At 37.2% G+C, this 19,811-nt stretch overlaps 3 protein-coding genes across 10 annotated transcripts; 1 reads left to right on the plus strand and 2 right to left on the minus strand.

Annotated features, from left to right (window-relative positions):
• The first annotated feature begins 1,518 nt into the window (after positions 1 to 1,518).
• LOC110760838 (putative disease resistance protein RGA3) lies at positions 1,519 to 7,190 on the plus strand. 4 transcript variants are annotated; one of them, XM_021963173.2, is made up of 7 exons: positions 1,519 to 2,672; positions 2,809 to 5,227; positions 5,827 to 5,990; positions 6,075 to 6,174; positions 6,348 to 6,414; positions 6,656 to 6,840; positions 6,942 to 7,190. In XM_021963173.2, the coding sequence occupies exons 1-3, from the start codon at positions 2,133 to 2,135 to the stop codon at positions 5,835 to 5,837; spliced, it is 2,970 nt and encodes a 989-aa protein (XP_021818865.2). In that variant the 5' UTR covers positions 1,519 to 2,132; the 3' UTR covers positions 5,838 to 5,990; positions 6,075 to 6,174; positions 6,348 to 6,414; positions 6,656 to 6,840; positions 6,942 to 7,190. The 4 variants fall into 4 exon arrangements, with proteins under 4 accessions (XP_021818865.2, XP_021818866.2, XP_021818867.2 ...); XM_021963174.2 differs by having other exon boundaries at positions 6,668 to 6,840; XM_021963175.2 differs by having other exon boundaries at positions 6,705 to 6,840.
• A 295-nt stretch (positions 7,191 to 7,485) lies between these two features.
• LOC110760839 (putative clathrin assembly protein At5g35200) lies at positions 7,486 to 12,648 on the minus strand. Of its 4 annotated transcripts, none has more exons than XM_021963180.2 (16): positions 12,361 to 12,648; positions 11,701 to 11,836; positions 11,550 to 11,619; positions 11,290 to 11,387; positions 10,851 to 10,992; positions 10,667 to 10,767; positions 10,305 to 10,388; positions 9,917 to 9,967; positions 9,739 to 9,804; positions 9,584 to 9,649; positions 9,398 to 9,478; positions 9,232 to 9,309; positions 8,672 to 8,836; positions 8,509 to 8,584; positions 8,269 to 8,405; positions 7,486 to 8,029 (listed from the first exon to the last, which is right to left on the minus strand). In XM_021963180.2, the coding sequence occupies exons 2-16, from the start codon at positions 11,776 to 11,778 to the stop codon at positions 7,619 to 7,621; spliced, it is 1,704 nt and encodes a 567-aa protein (XP_021818872.2). In that variant the 5' UTR covers positions 11,779 to 11,836; positions 12,361 to 12,648; the 3' UTR covers positions 7,486 to 7,618. The 4 variants fall into 4 exon arrangements, with proteins under 4 accessions (XP_021818872.2, XP_021818871.2, XP_021818870.2 ...); XM_021963179.2 differs by having other exon boundaries at positions 11,701 to 11,848; XM_021963178.2 differs by having other exon boundaries at positions 12,055 to 12,648.
• A 709-nt stretch (positions 12,649 to 13,357) lies between these two features.
• Positions 13,358 to 19,811, minus strand: LOC110760843 (uncharacterized). 2 transcript variants are annotated; one of them, XM_021963185.2, is made up of 15 exons: positions 19,467 to 19,811; positions 18,822 to 19,116; positions 18,639 to 18,718; positions 18,165 to 18,265; positions 17,622 to 17,744; positions 17,320 to 17,389; positions 16,841 to 16,927; positions 16,686 to 16,751; positions 16,465 to 16,557; positions 16,138 to 16,194; positions 15,908 to 16,036; positions 15,720 to 15,810; positions 15,054 to 15,142; positions 14,446 to 14,639; positions 13,358 to 13,714 (listed from the first exon to the last, which is right to left on the minus strand). In XM_021963185.2, exons 2-15 carry the CDS (start codon positions 19,045 to 19,047, stop codon positions 13,609 to 13,611), a joined length of 1,512 nt encoding a protein of 503 aa, XP_021818877.1. In that variant the 5' UTR covers positions 19,048 to 19,116; positions 19,467 to 19,811; the 3' UTR covers positions 13,358 to 13,608. The 2 variants fall into 2 exon arrangements, with proteins under 2 accessions (XP_021818877.1, XP_021818876.1); XM_021963184.2 differs by having other exon boundaries at positions 18,639 to 18,724; positions 19,467 to 19,809.

Genomic DNA, 19,811 nt, shown 5'->3' on the forward strand with positions numbered 1-19,811 from the left:
AGGGTGGAAGGAAAAGCTTGAGGCTTGAAGGTTATGGTGTTTACAGCTTGGAAGGGTATGAGGAGGAAGAAAAAGCTTGGAGTTATGCTTGGTGAGGCTTTATAAGAAAGATGGAGGATTTCAAGAGTGAGAAAGTAGGAAACATGGTTGTAATGGTTAAGGAATGACTGGGATAGCCGCTGGAATGCTTGCAACAGCCGAAGAGAGGAAGGAAAGTGGTTTGATGGTTGCTGGGGTGCTTGAGCAACCAAGAGATGTTGGTCAATGGCTGCTGGGATGCTTGCAGCAGCCGAAGGAAGGAAGGAAGGTGAGTTCTCATGGTTGCTGAGAGGCTTGCAGCAACCAAAAGAGGTTGATTTTGCCTAGCAAATGCCTCCCAATTTATAGAGGGTGAGGGTTTTTTTTTATTTCCAATAGGTAAAGGGGGGTGCTGGAACCAGCCTATTTTCAATGGTTAAAAGGGAGCACTGGGGTATGCTATTTTCCAGCAGGTGAAGTTAGGTACCATAAACTGATTATTTCCTATGGGTAAAAGGAAGCGCTGGAAATGGCTTGTTTCCAGTGGGTAATAGGGAGTGCTGGAAAAGGCTTGTTTCCAACGGGTATAGCTAGGAATTTGAAAAATGACTATTTCCTATGGGTAAAAAGAAGTGCTTGAAAAATATCTCATTTGCTCACCCACATTGGATAACTCTAAGTAATGGGCTTGGACCTTGGTGCTCCCAAGTAGCTAGCCCAAAATCTCCATTATCCAAGAGCTTCTGTAGGCCTTGTGGACCTCCGTAACCTTCAATACCACAATCCCTCATGCAAGCCCCGTAAACCACATGACTTGGGCTCATGTGAGCTTGATAGGTGATTGACACATGAAAAATGTATTATTGGCTTCGCATGGCATGACCACTATTATTTATTTAATGAATTAATTCTCAAAATACAGTTTGAATTAACGCATGACCAACATTATATGTTATATTGGGCTTTAAATGTCTTTGAGCTTCTCGTGACTTTTTTGGGCCTCAACAACTAGCTAGTTTTTTTTTTTTGGGGTCAACCGATGATAAATTTTATTGAAAACGAATAGTAAGGTTTACATCTTTAGCTAGAGTATCAAAAAATCAATCGGTACCAACCTCATCCTATTGGTGAGTACCCTCTGCTCAAGATACAAAGGATGCAACCAAGTGTACAGCTTCATTGCATTGCCGCGGTGCGAAAGAAGCCGGTGATGATATCAGATATATTCTGAAAGCGAGTTATTGTAGATTGTAAATTCTTTGTAGTGAAGAAGACTAGTGTGTAAGTTTTTACCATTCCCAAGTGGAGATTTCTAAAGTCACTTTCTCATATCCTTTCACTTTCACTTTCACTTTATCCACAGAGTATCCAGAATCTATCCACAACCTATCCATAATCCACATGCAATGTATATTTCAGTGACCATATAGTCAAAACCGACGACTTGGGTCCACTCCTAAATTATTATCAGTAGTCAGCCATATATGTATATCGAACCAAAAAAAAAGAAGCATTGATCTGTTCTTTGTCTTGTCTTGAGCAGTACTGGAAGAAAGCAAGAAAAGAAAGATGGCTACGGAGTTTCTTACCTTTGGTGCCCAGGAAATACTGAAGAAACTGGCTTTGCTTGCCGGTCAAGAATTCGGTCTTGTACGAGGATCCAAACGAGAGCTAGCAGCCCTGCGTGAATCATTGGCAATGACTCAAGCTATGCTACGAGACGCCGAACAGTCACACGTTAGGAGCGAGGCTGTGGAAATGTGGGTGAAGAAGCTTCAAGACATAGCTCATGATGCTGATCATGTGTTAGATGAACACGAATATGAAGTTCTGCGGCGTAGGGTTGAGCTGCAAAACCAAAGGAAGAAAAAGGTACTCGACTTCTTTTCGTACTCCAATCCGATTGCCTTTCGTCTTAAAATGGCGCATAAAATTAAGAAAATCAACACATCTTTGGAGAGTTTGAATAAGATGGTAGCATAGGAGCTGACAGGGAAACCACCTCCAGCTTCGATCGAGATGAGAAGTACATCGTTGGAAGGGCTGAGGTTGTGTCAGAGATAGTTAAAACCTTGATTAACTCAAGCAATAATCAGGAGAATTATCTTTCCGTTATGGCGATTGTGGGAATGGCAGGCTTAGGAAAGACAACGTTGGCTAAATTGATATATCATGAATATGAAATAGGAAGACACTTCCATGAAAAAATATGGATATGTGTATCTACTCGTTTTAAAGTCAACACAATTTTAAGCGGAATTTTAGAAAAGCTTAAACCAGAGAAGGCTGGGATAAGAGGTAAGGCAACAATATGTGAAAACCTCCAAGAACATTTGAAAGGAAAAAGATATCTTCTCGTGCTTGATGATGTTTGGAATGATGATCCTCAAAAATGGGATAATTTGATAAGTTGTTTATCAAATGTTCAAGATACTAAAGGAAGCAACATCCTTGTCACTACCAGAAGTGTTAGTGTTGCATCAATTGTGCAAACACTTCCTAGGCATGATTTGAGAAAACTATCAAATGAAGAATGTTGGCTCATATTAAAGGATAAAGCATTTCCAGATGGGAGTGCTCCTTTAACTAATGATGAAGGGAGGATTGCAAGGGGGATTGCTAAAAAATGTGTAGGTGTACCATTAGTGACAAAGGTATGTTTATTAATTTGTTACTCATTAATTAATAAAGCTCTTATTTCCTCTTTTTTTTTTTTTTTTTTTTTTCTATTTTACTTTCAGTTTGTAACATATTGTCGTTTAATAAAGATTGAAACTATTGTTTGAACAGGTTTTGGGCAATATGATGCGTTCTAAAAAGAGAGATGGATGGTGCTCAATTCAAGAATGTAACATATGGGATTTACCAGAAGGAGGAGAAAGAATATTATCAGTTTTGAAGTTGAGTTTTGATCAATTAAAATCATCATCTTTGAAACAATGTTTTGCATATTGCTCAATGTTTAGCAAAGATTTCAAAATTCAAAAGGATGACTTGATCCAACTTTGGATGGCTCAGGGGTTGCTGCACCCTTTTACCAGCGAAGGTAATCTAGAGATGGAGGACATAGGTGATAAGTATTTTAGAATTCTATCCAAGAACTCATTTTTTCAAGATGTTACCAAGGATGATCATGATAATATCACTGAATGCAAGATGCACCATCTTTTCCATGATCTTGCAAAGCATATATCAGAATCAATGAGTAAAGACTTCAACCAGACTCGACATATGGCAGAAATTCCTACCTCAGTGCTACTTGCAAAAAAAGGTGGTCATGAATTACACTCAGTTTTTGTGAAAGATGAAGTTCTTGGTAATGCCTTACTGAGCTTTAAAGGTTTACGAGTCTTAAAATTATATGAGGCTGATATTGATGAGTTGCCAATTTCAATTGGAAAGATGAAGCACTTGAGGTATCTGGATGTTTCCAAAACAAAGATCAAATCGCTCCCCAAATCTGTTGGCAAGCTTTATAATCTGCAGACATTAAGGATGGATTGTCTCAACTTTGAAGAGTTTCCAAAGGAAGTGCAAAATTTGATAAGTTTGAGGCACATTTATTTTAAGTGGGACTGTGAAAAATTTCCAGTCAGGATGGGGCGTCTAACTAATCTCCAATCATTATCCTTTTTCATTGTGGGTAAGGAGATGGGTCGTGGAATAGAGGAGTTGGCTGGCTTAAGGCATTTGAAAGGCAAATTATCTCTTTATAATCTAGAGCATGTGACAGATGGAGAAGAAGCAAAGAAAGCAAAATTAGTTGAGAAGACAAACATATGGAAATTAAGCTTTGAATGGCAGGGAGAGAGGCTGAGCATCAACAACGATGAGGATGTGCTAAAAGGCCTTCAACCACACCCGAAATTGGAGTTTTTAGAGATTCGCAACTTTATGGGCGATAAGTTTCCATCATGGATGATGACTAGTTTGTTTCCTGCAATGAAAACATTAACTATTGATAATGCCAAGAACCTAATTGAGTGGATGGAAGCTGCAACATCGCTAACAGAAGTAGTGGTGTTTCCTTGCCTTGAGGAGCTGTTCCTGAGGAAATGTGATCAATTGAGAAGCGTTCCCAGTCATTTTCCATCTCTCCAAAAGCTAGAGATAGATTCTATGGATAGCAGCAAACCAATTGAAAATATAAGCAAGAAGCTTACAACTCTTACTTCTCTCACAATAGAGAATGTGAGGGGGCTTGCTTCTCTGCCAGAAGTGATGTTAAAAAACAACCAGAACCTTGCAAATTTGGAGATAAGAGATTGTGGGAATTTAAGTTGTATTGCTCCCCATGTATTTGGTTGTTGCGCATCTCTTGAGTCTCTGTGTGTTTCTAAGTGTCATAATATTAGGAGTTTGCCTGATGGGCTGCACACACTCTCTCTTAAGGAGTTGATTGTAGACAACTGCCCTAGACTGGAGTTCATTCCAGTCACACATGCTCTTACGTCTCTCCTGAAGTTGTCTGTAAAGTATTGCAGGATTCTAAAGTCAGTTCCAACTTTAAATGGCTTTGCATCCCTTCGTCAACTGGAAATTGAGGGCTTTCATGGGACAAGTCCACTGATTGGCCTAGAGTCCTGTACCTCGCTTCATTCACTGCGTATCTATGGTTGTGAACGCTTGACGCATTTACCAGATGGGCTAAAAATTCTTGTCTCTCTTGAGGAATTGACAATAAGCCGGTGTCCTAGTCTACAAACTATTCCGAGCTTAGACAACCTCGCACACCTCCGTGAGTTGAAGATATCATTTTGTGCTGGATTGAAAAGTCTACCCCGTGGATTAGCATCCCCACACTGCCTCACCAGCTTGAAGGAGTTGGAAATTGGTCGGTTTTCGATGATGCTCCATTCATTTCCTACTTTTCAGGTATCACAACTTGAAAGATTGAGCTTGTGGGGTTGGCCTAAGCTCAAGTCTCTGCCTGAACAAGCTCAACACTTTACTTCTCTAACATGTTTGGAAATACTATCCTTTGACGGAATGGAGGCTCTTCCAGAGTGGCTGAGAAACCTAGCATCTCTTGAGTATCTACGTATAATTTGGTGCGTGAATCTGATGTATCTACCTACAGTTGAAGCTGTACAATGTCTCACCAAGTTAAAAGAGATATACATTAGTGGTTGTCCCCTTTTACAAGAGAGATGCAACAAGGAGAGCGGTGCAGAATGGCCCAAGATTTCACATATTCCAAATATCACAGGTACGATTTTTTCTTTGGATCTTAAATCAACTACTCCTGATGTATCTCTTACTTTTCATTTAACTTAAGTACCTGTTATGATGCATGTATTTCTTTCTTATTTCCTAAGCTATAGTTAATGTTCATAATAGGAATTCGATTCCCAACCACGAAATAGTGTTTTTGTGTGTGTGAATATTTTGCACATTGCAATAATAAGATATCTGATTATTTAAACCATATGATAACCTGCTAAGATTTGTTTCCATCAGAGGCATCAGATTGAGTACCTTTTAGAATCAAGAATCATGTAAATATTTATTAAGAATGCTTTGGCTGTTTGTTTTCATTTCTCATTAGGTTTGTTCTCTTCCTTGCTCATTTTAGTTAATCAGTCAACCAGTTGAAATAAAGCTACGAGTTATAATATTATTTGGGTTAAAACAAATAAATTCTGAGTTTTGAAGTATTCTTTATATTCATACACATGCATGCACATGCGTACTTTAAATTAGGCCTTAGGTCTAAGTATTCTTGTTCAATAACTTGAATGAAAATTCAAGGTTCGATGGTACCAAATTATGTGGAAGTTTCTAACATATTTATGTTTAAATCTGTAGTTCAAGCTTGAGGATGCTCATTAACAGAGACCCGACTTGTCAACCTGGATGGAATCAAATTCAGTTAGCTTACAAAGTATCCCAAATGCTAAATATTTCGAAGTAGTGTGCAGTGGTGGTGTGAAGTTTATACAACTCAAGTCAGTCACTCATCTCAACTCAAGGTAACAGTTTTGTTTCTAAAACACATCTCCAAAAAAACTAAAACTTTTTGCCTCCGGCATTGACCAAAAGTTGTTTTTGATTAGTTCCATGAGAATGATGCTGGTGGCGGGAGGCAGTTGAAGCTATGTGCCTGCAGTTGTATGTCTGGTTGTGGAAAATTGATTTCATTGCATTGGATGCATGGTGAGCTTTTCAAACCACTATCTCCTCCTCTCTTCTGGTTTCTCTCTAGATTTAACCAGAATTTCAATGAATTATACTTTACACTTAGCCTCTGTTTTATCTTTTCCTTATCAGTTTACATTCAAGGTTGCTTCTGCAGGGGCATGTAATAAAATGTTGGAATAATTTTGCAGGTGGGTTTATAGGTTGTTTTTACTCAACTTGAGGAACTCTTAGGCAATGGGTACAAACAGAGTTGAAGTGCGTCAGTTCCCTTTTCCCTAAATGATTATTTACTTAAGGAGTTGTTATTGGCACTCTAAAAGTATTATTTTGCACTTCTCCAAGTGAAATTTTCCCCTTATGTTGTTATAATAGAGGAGTACATGATCACTTTTTTGGAGTGCCAATACCAGTTACCTTTACTAGTTTCCTAATTTGTGGATAATATGCATATATTAGGAAACAGTAATTCATGAGATTATGGTTGACATACTGATAGGGTACCTTCTAGAGTTGGCGAGGGATTTTTGGTTTTGAAACAGACTCAGGTTTCTTGGCAGCTTCAAATTTTATGGAGGAATTGGTCAAATGCATTTTGCACATTCTCATATCTTCAGATAAGGCAATCAAGTTGTTGGGTGTGTCTCAAATCATGAAGTTCTGCAGTTTTGACTTTTTGGAAAGGTTCCCTTTCTTTTTCCCTTGTCCATTTTCATCATTCTGTGTTGTATAGTTAAACTTCTTCTAAAGGAACAATTGTGTTATGTGATTTTCATCTCAAGCAGGTTTATGGACACCATGAGTTCCTGTAACTCCGGCTCAAGCAAACTTCAACGAGCCAGGATTTTCTGTTGTATTTTTGTGAGACTTAATTATTTCTGTATTTTATTCATGTGTTTTGTATCCCTGATGGTAGGTCTTTTTAGAGTGAGATGGTCTAAAATTAGAAAGATGGTTTATGAGTTTTTGGAGTTCTTTGTTGACAGTTTGGGTGAGAAAAATGAAACTTACAAGGTATGGTTGTATTTTTTATTTTATTGTTTTTGAAGTTTAACGAGTTCCCCTTCTCTTAGGACCAAAAGAAAGAAGAAGATGAAAGAAGAAAAAGAAAAGGGGTTTAGGGGGAAAGGGTCTTGGGTTGCATTTCATTAGCCAGGTGATTGATTTCCAGCCAATCTCACCCACAATAAACTTCATGAGAGGCATCAGATGAGAGACCAATTGGTTCAACTTTCTTTTGTTTTGGTCTCAACTAATTGTATTTCCACAAACTCATGCAAACCATCTTCTCATTAGAAGAAGATGGTTATGTACCGATCAACTGTCCAGTAAACTCAATGGAGAATTGGTCTTCTAACATCAAAATCGTTCATGACACTGAGTGCTGCTTCTTCCACTGCAAATGTCTCAAACCTTTGGGGTAGAAATGTTTAATTACCACACAATTTCCTGTGATCCTCCACTAAATGAAGCCATTGAAAGAGTTTGGAGGCAGTTGCGAATAACTCTGCTCAATAGCAAAGGGATTGCCAGAAGAATTTGATGGAATATTACTGACGTTGGCCAACTGTTGCTGCTGCATCATGAAAGCTTCTTGTTGGGTCACGAAAGGCATTTGTGAGTTAGTTGGGGCTGTTGGAATTGCATTGCTATAGAGACCATAAAATGGGACTTGGCCTTGTACATGTTGTTGGGGCATCATAGCCATTTGCATGTTGTTTGGGGGAAGTGGGACTAATTGGTAAGGACTAATTGGGGCATCATCAAAAGGATTAGAGGGTGCCTGTCTGTGGTAGAAGCCATTCTGATTTGGTGTACTTGCCATTGCACCATCATATAGACTATCCAGTGTCAATCTGTCCAGTCCAACAGCCTGCATATATTTGAGAACAGAATTAAAAGTGACCAAATACATGTTTCCCTAAACTTCTGAGTAATTCTTCCTCACAACATGTTATAACTTGGAGTTATTGGATTGGCCTAATCCAAATCTGAATTTATTTATAATCGGAGTGGGATCGTATTCATACTGAATTGGCCTAATTCGAATGTAAATAAGCAAGGGGGCATCCCTTAGGTAGAAGTGCCAGGACGTGACAACAGAAGACTTACCACCTTAGTCTCTTCAGCTGAAGCTACATTAGAACTTGGTGCTGAAACTGCATCTGCATTAGAACTTGGAGCTGTAAAAAGTGCAAGCTCCCAACTAGACTCCGAGCTTATTGAATTGAGACCATCTGGTTTGGAATCTGATGGGTTTTATGTGATAAGATGTAGAAGGAAATGAACAATATATCACCAAGACACTTCATGTTACTATATATCAATTTAAACGAAAGGAAAACGAGTTACCAGATTGAACAATTGCAAGTGCGAGAGAATTTTGCTCATTTGACTCTGATGTTACTGGGGGCAATTCATCAAAGCTCTAATGGAATGACAAGATCAGATGAGTAGAAGGAAATAAAAAAACGTCTATTTTGTGCCAAACAAAGTAGCTCATATAAGCATTTACCAGAAGATCAATCACTTGTGATGTGCCAGCAGCCTCTCTCTGATCAGGGGCTGTCCCATTGGCATTTGATTTTTCTTCTACATTATCATCTTGTTTATGGTCTATTAACAAATCACCTTCTACCAGATGAATTCCCTGGAGAGCAGCATCTTCCTCCTCATTGATCTGATAAACAAGTTATGGCTGTTAATTAGCTTCAGGATTAATGAAGGAAATCAAGATCCCAAATTGTTTTCATAATCCACTTTGAATGATAATTGATGCGGCATAGTTCAATAATTGAGAAGTTTTAAAAGAAAGAAAGTTTGATTGTGAAAATTCAATGCAGTTAGAAGTTATAGAAGTACTTGTGCAAGCATGCCTCTGTGTGTGTGTGAGACAAATTTCAACAGAACTATTCTGTTATAAACTTATAGTGGTATATGCTTGCCAAGAGAAGAAGCATGCAAAACAATTTGATTTTCTTGACAAGGAAATTAGCTTCCTTTGCATCAAGTTTGCCAAATTATGGGGATGTGCATTACAAGATAGCCCCAAAGCAAAAAGTTGAAGCATCATACTTGCATATGTTGAAGCGTTGAACTGCTGGGAGCATCATTCGCATAATCTTCCATGGTAGTCAAGAATGATGCAGGGGGCTGCAGTTATAAATGTTACCCATACTGACAACCCAATTGAAGGGCACTAACAAGTACAGAACTACATGGACACATTAAAAGCTCCAACCTGTTGAATTTTGATGAATTTCAGCGCCCGTCCAAAGTTAAAGCTCCTGCAGATCTCAAAGAACTCACATAACCTCTCTTCCTGCAGTAACATAAAGTTTCCAATGTTGAATATAAATTTGATACAAGATCTTTCAAGGAACCAATATTATGACAACATAAGCAATGTATCATAGATGACATATACCTGGCTTCTCGACTTCTTATAAATTTCGAGTGCTCTAACTGCATCATCGTGCTGCATCTCAAAGAACTGCCAGAAAATAAAGTGAGTGATACATTGATGTTTCTTGGAAGCTAGGAACCGCCCATCATGTTGCACAGAGAAAAAGCACAACCCACCTTGTCTAATAAATTGACATTGCCATCAGTAATTGCAGCATACAACTTGGCACTTTCACCTGCAACCTGATGGAGGAACACCGTAAGGAGGTTAGTTGGAAATGGTACTAGATTAAGCTAGTTTATTTTTTCTTTTGTCCTTTTTATTTTAATTCTTAGAGGTTTTGATCATTCTTACCATTGACAGGGCAAACTGAATCAAGCAATTACATACAGTTCCCTCCTTTGGCTGCAAAATAGGACACCTTCAGTTTTTCAGTAATTATAAGGAATTCTTAGATCTTTATATGTATACATGATTCCACAGAAGAAACATATACTTTTATTAAATATAAGGGTGAGATGCATAAAATTGCTGGAAAAGATTCCCATCAATTTTCAACAGAACAAAACCAAAACGACACAACCACAACCAATAAGATTACAAGAAATACAACTTCAATCAATCAATATAGCCTGACAAGAAAGAAAAAAATAAAGGTTGAAACACAGGAAAAGAAGATGACGATGGCACATAAATTTCAAAGAGGATAAAGCATGATTACTGGAAAAACATGGGTTCACACCTGACAATCAAGAAGGCGAGAGAGAAGCTGTTGCAAGGCAGGTAATTGCCTTAGTAAGTCTGGGGTATCAAGTTCCTTAGTTCTCTGGGGAAAATGTATCAAATATATCAGACCCTTTATTCCAAACAGCATAACAAAACTGACCATAATATGAAAAGAGAATAGAAACAACATGAAACCAATATAACATGGCCAGGGTTTATGAGTCCTTACGCCAGAACAGAAGGGCTACATTCCTTTTCTTTTTGAGTTGTCATAAGTTAACATGTTAAAACCAATGCAGAAAGCGCATGCTAAACAATAGTTGGTTTACCCTAAAAATTACATTGCTTACACATAAAGTTCCAATTCAAACTTCATACCGAGTGATCTTTCTGGACATCATACTTCAATACGCGGAAACACTCCAGACGCTCTTCAAGGTATGATGCATACGTCCGCACCCAAGCAGAAAAATCCAATGCTTCATGCCAAATATACCTCCATAGTCAGTTACCGCTACTAAAAACCCTCATTTGAAAGAAAAGATTACAGACGGAATCATACCACTTGAACTTGATCCATCCCAAACATGAGATAAATTCAGCAAATGACCTCTACTCCAGCTATATTTGACTACAGCGTCACAAAATGTGTCATCAACTTCCCTCAAAGCACGGTGCACAATAATCACGGTTTTCAGTGCTACCTAGGCATACACTGGAAGCTGAGATTGTTTGTATTCATATACTAACAAATAAGGGGATGTCCTTTTCAGAGGGAGATCATCATAAACAAGAACCATATGGAGTTTGAAGCAGGAATATAAGTAATAAAACAATCTTATCAGCAATAGAGAACGAGGAGTTAAAAAGTTGGTATTGAATAAAGAAAATTGCATGGCCTTTGTTTTCTTCTTTCTTTTTTTCCATTTCTTGCTCTAGTATTTGTATAATATGCTTGCTCTAGTAAAAAGAAAATTGAACCAAGGTCATCAGGGACATACCTTCCAATTGTGAGTCTTACTAAGACGCCTTGCAAGACCATGGATGCAGTAAGCGGCTTCAGCACGAGGTCTTAAAGCCGAAACTGCCTTTAGTATAGCTGGCAACAGAAGAACATAAAGAAAAATTGAACGATCAATTTCGCTATCAACAGGAATTTGCAGACCATGGATCAAACTGTATACGACTGAACGACAACCATATATAAACTCCACAGAAAATGCATGTTGCCCAGGCCCAGGAAGAAAGAAGTTTCACATACTTAAGACATGTTTCTCCTTGGGCAATGCTTCATCATGACTTGTGGCCTTGGCAATGGCAACATCCAGTGCCTGCAGTAGTACATATATGAAATATCCCTTTCAAAACTTATCAATCATAAACCATGATGCTGCATGATGTAAAATTAATACCTTGAAATCGCCATTGGCTTTTGCCAATCCAACAGTTTTCAAAGCTTTTCTTAAGCTTTGCGGACTGCCTGCTGCCATTCCCTTTCAAGAGAATATATATATAATCTCTAAACCCAAAGCAACAATTCCGACCGAACTGAAGAAAACACTAACAAAATTGAACAAAAATTCATTTCAAAATCACACACAAATATACACAATAATCCTAATTAGGCTTATTAATGCTCCCATTGGCAATGAATATTAACAAGTATATGTACATGCAAAGAACATGATGGGCGCACACACACACACATATACACGAACCAAATGGTTGGTAAAGGAAAAAACCAAAAAATAAAACCATAGGATTACCAGAGGGTTTGGTTGCCAACCAGAGAATGCAACCAGAAGAGGAATTAAAGCAATGAGAATAAATAATTATTTTCGAAAACCTATATGAACAAAAACAGAAACACATAACTCAGGATGATGAACATCATCAGCAGTTATTGCTCCGCCCACCATGAGCTCTGGTGGCATGGCATTGGGGTGGGGTGGGAAGGTGGTAGATCTAGATTTGGGTTTCCCCTAAAATGCTTTGGGTTTTAGGGGGGAATTACTCAAAATAAAAATCATTATCCAAAAATGACTAATTTTTTCTTAATTTAGGAAACTAACCCTTTTTGCATGTAAGAATTATTATGGCTTTGCGTAATGAGTTGTTGGGTCAATACGTCCTCCTTGTATTTCCAAATCCAATAGGCTATCGATTGGTGTGATGTCTAATTGCTGTTTCCAGGATTCTATACTATCTGCTATATTTGGTGAGGGACTCTGTCCTTATAATTATTTGTAGATGCCATGTGGTGTTTTTTTTTTTCTACAAGAGCATGACGAGCATTGTTTGGCTCTTTAAAACTGAAGAGGAGCTCCACACCAAAAATCTTCGAATTTTCTATAATCACAAAATTGAATTGACGCCTGAGTTTGATAGCATCATTTTTGACACATTTCTCTCTCTTGCTGTTCATATTTGTGTCAGCTATAGCGTTTGGTTGGAGTGCACGCGTTTTTTTGTCCACTTGTCAAAAAAAACATATCAATTGGAGATGCTCTAAAGTAAAAACATCTTTAAGCTTTGGAGGTTAGATCATCTCGAAGAGATCTATATTTTGCCCCATTTCCCTTTCCCGTACCAAATTCATCCAATTGATGGGGAATAGTTAGTTTAGCAAGATAATAATACAACTATAATAGTGTTTTCGTGTTTTGAACTAGAAGTCTGCTTGAGAGAACCAGAAAATAAAGATTAAAAAGACTTCCTTAAGTGATGTGGATGCTGATATTGCTTGGAACTTGGAAATATAATAAGAACAATACAAAACAAGGGAAATATAATAAAGACAACGGGATATAAACAAAACATGAAAGTGTACTACAAAGAAAATATGTGCTCCTCAACTTTTCTACTTTTCTCGATGTCTTTATATCTTGAAATTGTACTGTTGTTCTTATGAAAATAGGTTGGACCGGTTTAGACATTGCTTGTATTTTATTATAACGGAAAAAAAAAAACATTTATATGACTCATCCAAGTAATCCTCACAACCAAGTTCAATAGCTCAGAAACATATCTGCTTCAATGACAGGGTCTGCATGTTGCATGAAAATAATCAAGCCTCAAAATTTCAGAGCCTTATTATAAAAACAGGGGCGCCAACCAGTAGAACTGTTGCTTGTTATAACGTTTATGACAAGGGCATATGAGATTGCATTTATTGAACAGACTAAAAAATAGATCTAGTGAATCCTATTTTTAACTAGGAATCCCTCACTAAACCTGGTGAATTGCTAACATGCAACCACACAATTTTACACCAATGGTTAACTGGATGGACTTAGAAGATGTTGGATCTTTTTTCTGCATCATGCTTGCACGGTTTTATCGTGAATTGTGCCTTCCTGTGAGCTCTTCTCTCCAATCGTTGCAGCATGGTGCTCCAAGTATTCTTTGCTATTCATCTCTGTTAATCTGCGTTCATGGTTTCAGAATCAGTACTTGCAATAGAAAGAAATAGAGAGAGACCCAAATTAACTACACTCATACAACCTAAATACAAAATGCAAATAGACTTATTGACAAGTGCTTTCTTCCTTTCCCTTCCCAATTCTTCCGGGAGGTTATATAAAAAAGATAATAGAATTGGTAAGACTGTTATGATAATTGTAGCTCGATATCCTACACTACACCATAAGCTGCTTCGTTTCAGTTACTTATCTATGACCTAGGAACACAAAGATTGACCACAGAGAACAAGTTATTACGTGCTTAGGTAATCATCGATACAGTCCCGTATAAATATCAAGACTTTGTATTTGGAAGAGAGGACAAAAGCAGGTTGTAAAAGGTTAGAATCAGACTAAAGCAGATCTGAAAATAAGGAAAGCAAAACAAGATTTCTCGATGAAACAAAGTTTCAAAACACATAGTACACAAACCAGACTTTCTTCCACGCCCTTCAACCCAAACCAAGAGAACTGATTGAATATTTGACCTGACAACTAAATCTAACTGAAATGCATATTTAAGAGAAAATTATGAGTTGTCATGAATTAGAAAGGACATGTTAATGTGCAATAACAGGCAAATGAGACAGGTAGAAATATAGTTCCAAATTCATAGTTACCATATTAAATATCATATATCATCATATATTGTATTTATAAAAAAATTCCTACTACTGATTCTGCTGAGTAACATACCTACTAATAGTGCGGTCTTTAGCAAAACCCAATTCATTATCAACACACAGCCCAGAATCATCATTTTTCCTTGACCTCGAAGAGGTTCTAGGTGCCATTTGTTGGGCATCAGAGATTGTAACAATCTTTTCAAAGAGTTCAAATGGAGTTCCCTCAGCTGTACACAACAGTCTGGCCTTGTTCTCGTACATCACCTGTAACCGCATTGGTGAAAAGCATTAATACTATTTCAACATCCCAATGGGAGAGTAGAAAACAGATGACAGCATAATTAAATTTATGCATTTAATGAACTTGTTAAGAATGATAATACACTAAAAAAGCACTAAATCTATCTATCCAACACTAGTAGACTGAAATGAATGTCTTATTTCCACAATCAGTTCAAATTAAATAAACTCCTTTCTGCAAATGAGCTATAACTCAAATGCAGTTACAAAAGTATCCAGTGGAGGTTAACCAAGGATATGAACAAATCTTATTCCCAAATGCTTTGGTTGCAGAAGTATGAAGTCCAAAAGTAAGTTACGTTGATAAGATCCTTCCATTTAGCAGCACCTTAGGTAATCAAAACGGGCAAACTAATCATGAAGAAACAGGGAACATACATCAACTAAAGTGACAAACCGATATGCTGCTGTCCTATTGTGGAGTCCGAATATTGGGATGCCCTCCAATGCCAGGGTATGGTACTTCTCTGTAAAAGGAAAATGAAGAACCTTTAGACGAAATTATTCTTGAACTATCAAAAGAGTAGGGTGTTTGGATCCAATAAATAAGACCCAAAATTTAAGCAAATATTTCAATCCATATCTTTGTGCATCCAAGCAAAACCTTTTTTATAAAGGTTCATAAGGATATATGTACTAATTTATCATCCAGATTTATAACATGAAGCTCCTACTTTTAACGTAGGACTGCACGAGTACTGAATACTGCTTTGCATCCCTACTCAAGTCTCACCCCAATAGTGCCATATCTCAACTATCTAAAATTCATTAGAAATGCCCTCAAATACAACTATTACTGGAGTAAAGTTCTCAAATAGCACGATCACTTTAGTAAATAGTCCCATTACATCGATATCATCTCGATATGCTGTCGAAATTCGTCCATATTTCAATAGCAAACAATCCCAAATAGTTTTGATATGACATAATAGTGCTATTTGAGAACTTTGCTACAGTAATAGTGGTATTTAAGGGCATTTCCCAAAATTAATTTAATATGCTAATATGCATGAAAAAAATCCAATCTGCTAGGTTGTTACTTACTGCACAATCCAAAATAATCTGCAGCTCCCATAGGTCTGTCACATAGTTCCTCAAAAGGAAAATAGGCAATTCCATCAGCACCTAGTGGAACCTGATGGCAATAAAAAATATACTGTCAGATCCAAAATACAACAGGACTATATAATATTCTCTTCACATGCCTCACCAAAAGGCAACCAAGAAAGTACCTTTAAGGTCCTTCCCATTACTACTTCTGCCTCTTGTGGACCAGCTTCGTGTTCCCCAATCAATTGTTGAAACTTTTGTATCAGAAAGCCTGACAAATCTTTGCCAACAAAGTAGAAACCTTGCTCAGCCTGTAGTTAAGGTGCAAACATGAAATTAGAAACTTATAAACATTAGGCAAAATCACCTGAACATGTGGAGGTAACAAATCTTAGTGGACTTGATATCTCACCGAAGTCAGTTTCCGGTAATCTACTGCTGAACCAATTTCATGAACTACACATCTTTCCTACAACCAAAAATTCCCTTGTTATGAAGTGCAAACTAAATAACACACTAGGAGGGCAGAATACACGAGTATTGGTGTCGGATGCAACACTCCAAAAAACCGCATACATGAGACAGGGTTTTATAATACAAAATAAAACCCAACTAAAGGCTTAGTCACGCCACAAGTGGCTTGGCCACATTTTATCTTGTTTTGTGCCAAACATATACTAATATCACAGGGTGGAACTAACCTAACAACAAGCAGATGATACCACATCCAGATACATACCTTCAAACTCGCAATGAAGGGTAGAAAAAGATCCCTCTGTAGTCCACCTTCGTACAGCTTATCCGGAGCACGATTGGAGGTGGAAACAAGAATCTACACTTGCCACACACCAAAAATGAAAAAACAAAGAAAAATAGAATAATTTTAATGAGAGAATACATAAATCCACATTGTATAAAAGAATACGATCAAAAGAAAGTAAATGGAGGTAAACTACTTACGATACCGTTGCTGAATAGATGTCTAAACAGACGGTTTAATATTAATGCATCAGCTACATCAGTCACCTATGAAAGACCGCAAGACAATCAGTACAACAAAAGTACTAGTAATCAGAGATGATTTCTAAGCATAGTTGTAAATACTAGTGTTCTACCATGAATTCATCCAGACACAACAAGACTGCATCATCGGATATCTCTCCTGCAACCACTTCAAGTGGATCTTCTACACCCTGGTGCTTCTGAGAAATTATAAAACATTCATGTTAACCTTAATCTGGAATTTGTATAATACCTAATACCAAAGCAACAAATATCCAGAATGAAATGAACTTTTTGTTCAAAAGTGTGCGAAGATCAAATGACTGAAAAAAAGAGCTACTAATCCTGAAGTATGAAAACCAATTGTACTGTCAGAATAATCTGCTTGGATTTCATCCATCCAGGAGATGGTTTGCCAAACTACCAAATGTGCTACTGTACTTGATGATGTAATCTACATTTATAATGATGGAAAGACATATAAACATTTTAATTATAACACTTTTACCAAACACAGAGCTTATGTTCCAGTAAGAAAATATTTCTCAGTCCATGACAAATATAAGTCCATATAATAGAATTGCATTCTTACTCGCAAGCATCTATGGACATCCAACATAAAATCATGAAAATGAATCCTCTTTTTTCTCCAACTGCATTTTCTGACAAATGAAAATCAAAGTATTAGGAGATAAAAACAGCAATCTATGGTGAGAGAGAAGGTGGACAAGTTGATAATCAAGAACAGAAATAAATAAAATTTTGATCACCGCCAAAATCTGTTAATAATATTAAATTTACAAGGGCTGTTTCTCAAGAATTATGAATGACAGCGTGGCATATCTATGGAAATCAAACAATAACAGAACAACCAAACATGCATTTCAAACTTACAGCTGATCATAAAACAAGTCCATCAGCATGGTTTTCCCTGTGCCCACCCCTCCATAAAGATAAAGACCTTTGACTGGTGAGCTTGAAGACTGTGGGATGAAACGAGACCACAACCACCTACTCCTGCATACATACAAATGGATGAGCAATTGGTTACTACTTCAACATGGAACAAACTAAAAGTAGGAAAGTACAAAATTCAAACACGAAGCTAATGAAATGCTGTATCAGTATAGAATTTAAAATTAGATTATTATAAATAAACCCAATCCTAGACATGTATTTATAAAAAAACCCACACACTATTTAAACATAGAAACACACCCAAAATCAACCCCAAAATCAACAATTGTATATTTTTTGGGTGTGTTTATAAATGGGTTTTGAGTGTGTGTAATGATGGATTTTGGGTGTGTTTATAAAGTGTTTTGGGTGTTGGGTTTTTTTATAATTTCAGCCCCCATTTTGGGTGTTTTAGTGAAATCCCCATTTAAAATTGGATCACAAGTGGTGGAAAAAAAAAAACAAGTTATGAAAGATTACCTTCCAGATTTCGCAGAAGCTGTATACCTATCCAATCGGCAGGCATCAGCTGACTGAACAAGTTCATCATAGAGCCTTTGAAGTTCTCTTAAGGTGCCTACCTGCAAAAATTAGTCAGATCGAAAAAGAAAAAGCAACACCAATAGGTAAGACATATTGATTGCCTTATTCAATACAGTTTATTGAGCTGCTATTCAACAGGACCACCCCAGAATTAACACAGGATTTACTAAATAAGACCTGAAGTTTAAATTCTTTAGCCCAAATCAATGGTGAACTTCCCACTAAATAACGTGTCCCGTAACAAACAGTACGTGAAAACAAGAAGCTCAATTCCAAGGTTTCCATACACCGTTATTGCGTCATTTAGCATTAGAATGAAACCAAGATGCCCAAACAGTATTCATTTTAATCTTTTCCTCATTTATTTCTACGAAATTGATAAGCATGCACTCGCTCAGTTGTTTGTCATACCTGGCAGGCATCACCATCAACAAGTTCACCAGCAGCAATTCTTCGTTCATACTCAACAAGTGGCCCTGCTCTGTTTACATCTGCCACTAATCCGAAAACCAACAAAAATTTGAGGAAACTATGCTTCTTTATGAACTATTGATGAAAGAGAGATATATAAGACAACCCAAAATAGAAGAGTACCTCCATTAGTAACATGAGCAGCATCTATTGACAGAGCTCTTGAGATCACAGAAAACCTGGGTCGTTGAAAGATATCGAATTTGGCATTGTTAGCGTGTTTATAAACAAACGCAGAATAGGTGTTTGTCAAAAGCTTTTGCCTTCTCACAAAACCACTTGAGTATTGACATGCTTGATGCTGTAAAGCTGATCTACATTGGCTAATAGATCGAGCAATTGCTCTCATTTTCAATCCAGAACTCCGACAGAAATTTCAGTAAGCTTAGATACTCCAAGAGGTAAACCTCACCAAACCCTGAAACAATGGCATCTAACAATTCATATGTGAAGCAGAATAAATTCTTGAGTATGATAAGAAAATACATAATAATAATTACACCCGACAATAAGTCAATCAATTTGAAAAGAAATAGAATAACAAAAAACGAACAATAATTCATGGGTCGTTTAAAGATGATATTTAAATCCAACAACTAAGAACAGCTGAATTGGAAAACTCAAATTTATTTACCACCCAAATTTATCTATAAACTAAAAAAGGCCCCATAACATCTCGTCTTTAATCTGCATGAAGCCCACTGCATACCCGATTGCGATAAAAAGAAAATTTAATCAAAACCTAGATAAATAAAAACAAAAACGCACCTGAATGTTAAAAGAAGAAACAGTGCCCAGAATTGATGAGCTTTTCACCAGGAGATGAAAAAGTGGAAGTCCTCTGCTTTCAGATGAACGACAACAAAACTAGCAAATAACTAAAAAGGCAATTAGATTGCCATGTATTGGTAGAACACAAAAACAGAAGTCCAACAAAATCCGAGGAGGGAGAGAGAGAGAGGAAGAGAGAGTTCCGAGTTCTTTTGAGGTTTTTGGGTTGTTGGCTTTTGGCCTCTGTGCTGGTTTGACTCGGAATACAAACGTAAAAACGTCATTATCATCGTCATCATTCATGAGTTGTTTTGGTTTGTAAAAACAACAAAAAAATTTGTT

The sequence above is a fragment of the Prunus avium genome, chromosome 1, assembly GCF_965620075.1.
Source record: "Prunus avium chromosome 1, drPruAviu1.hap1.1, whole genome shotgun sequence".
Taxonomy (NCBI): Eukaryota; Viridiplantae; Streptophyta; class Magnoliopsida; order Rosales; family Rosaceae; genus Prunus; species Prunus avium.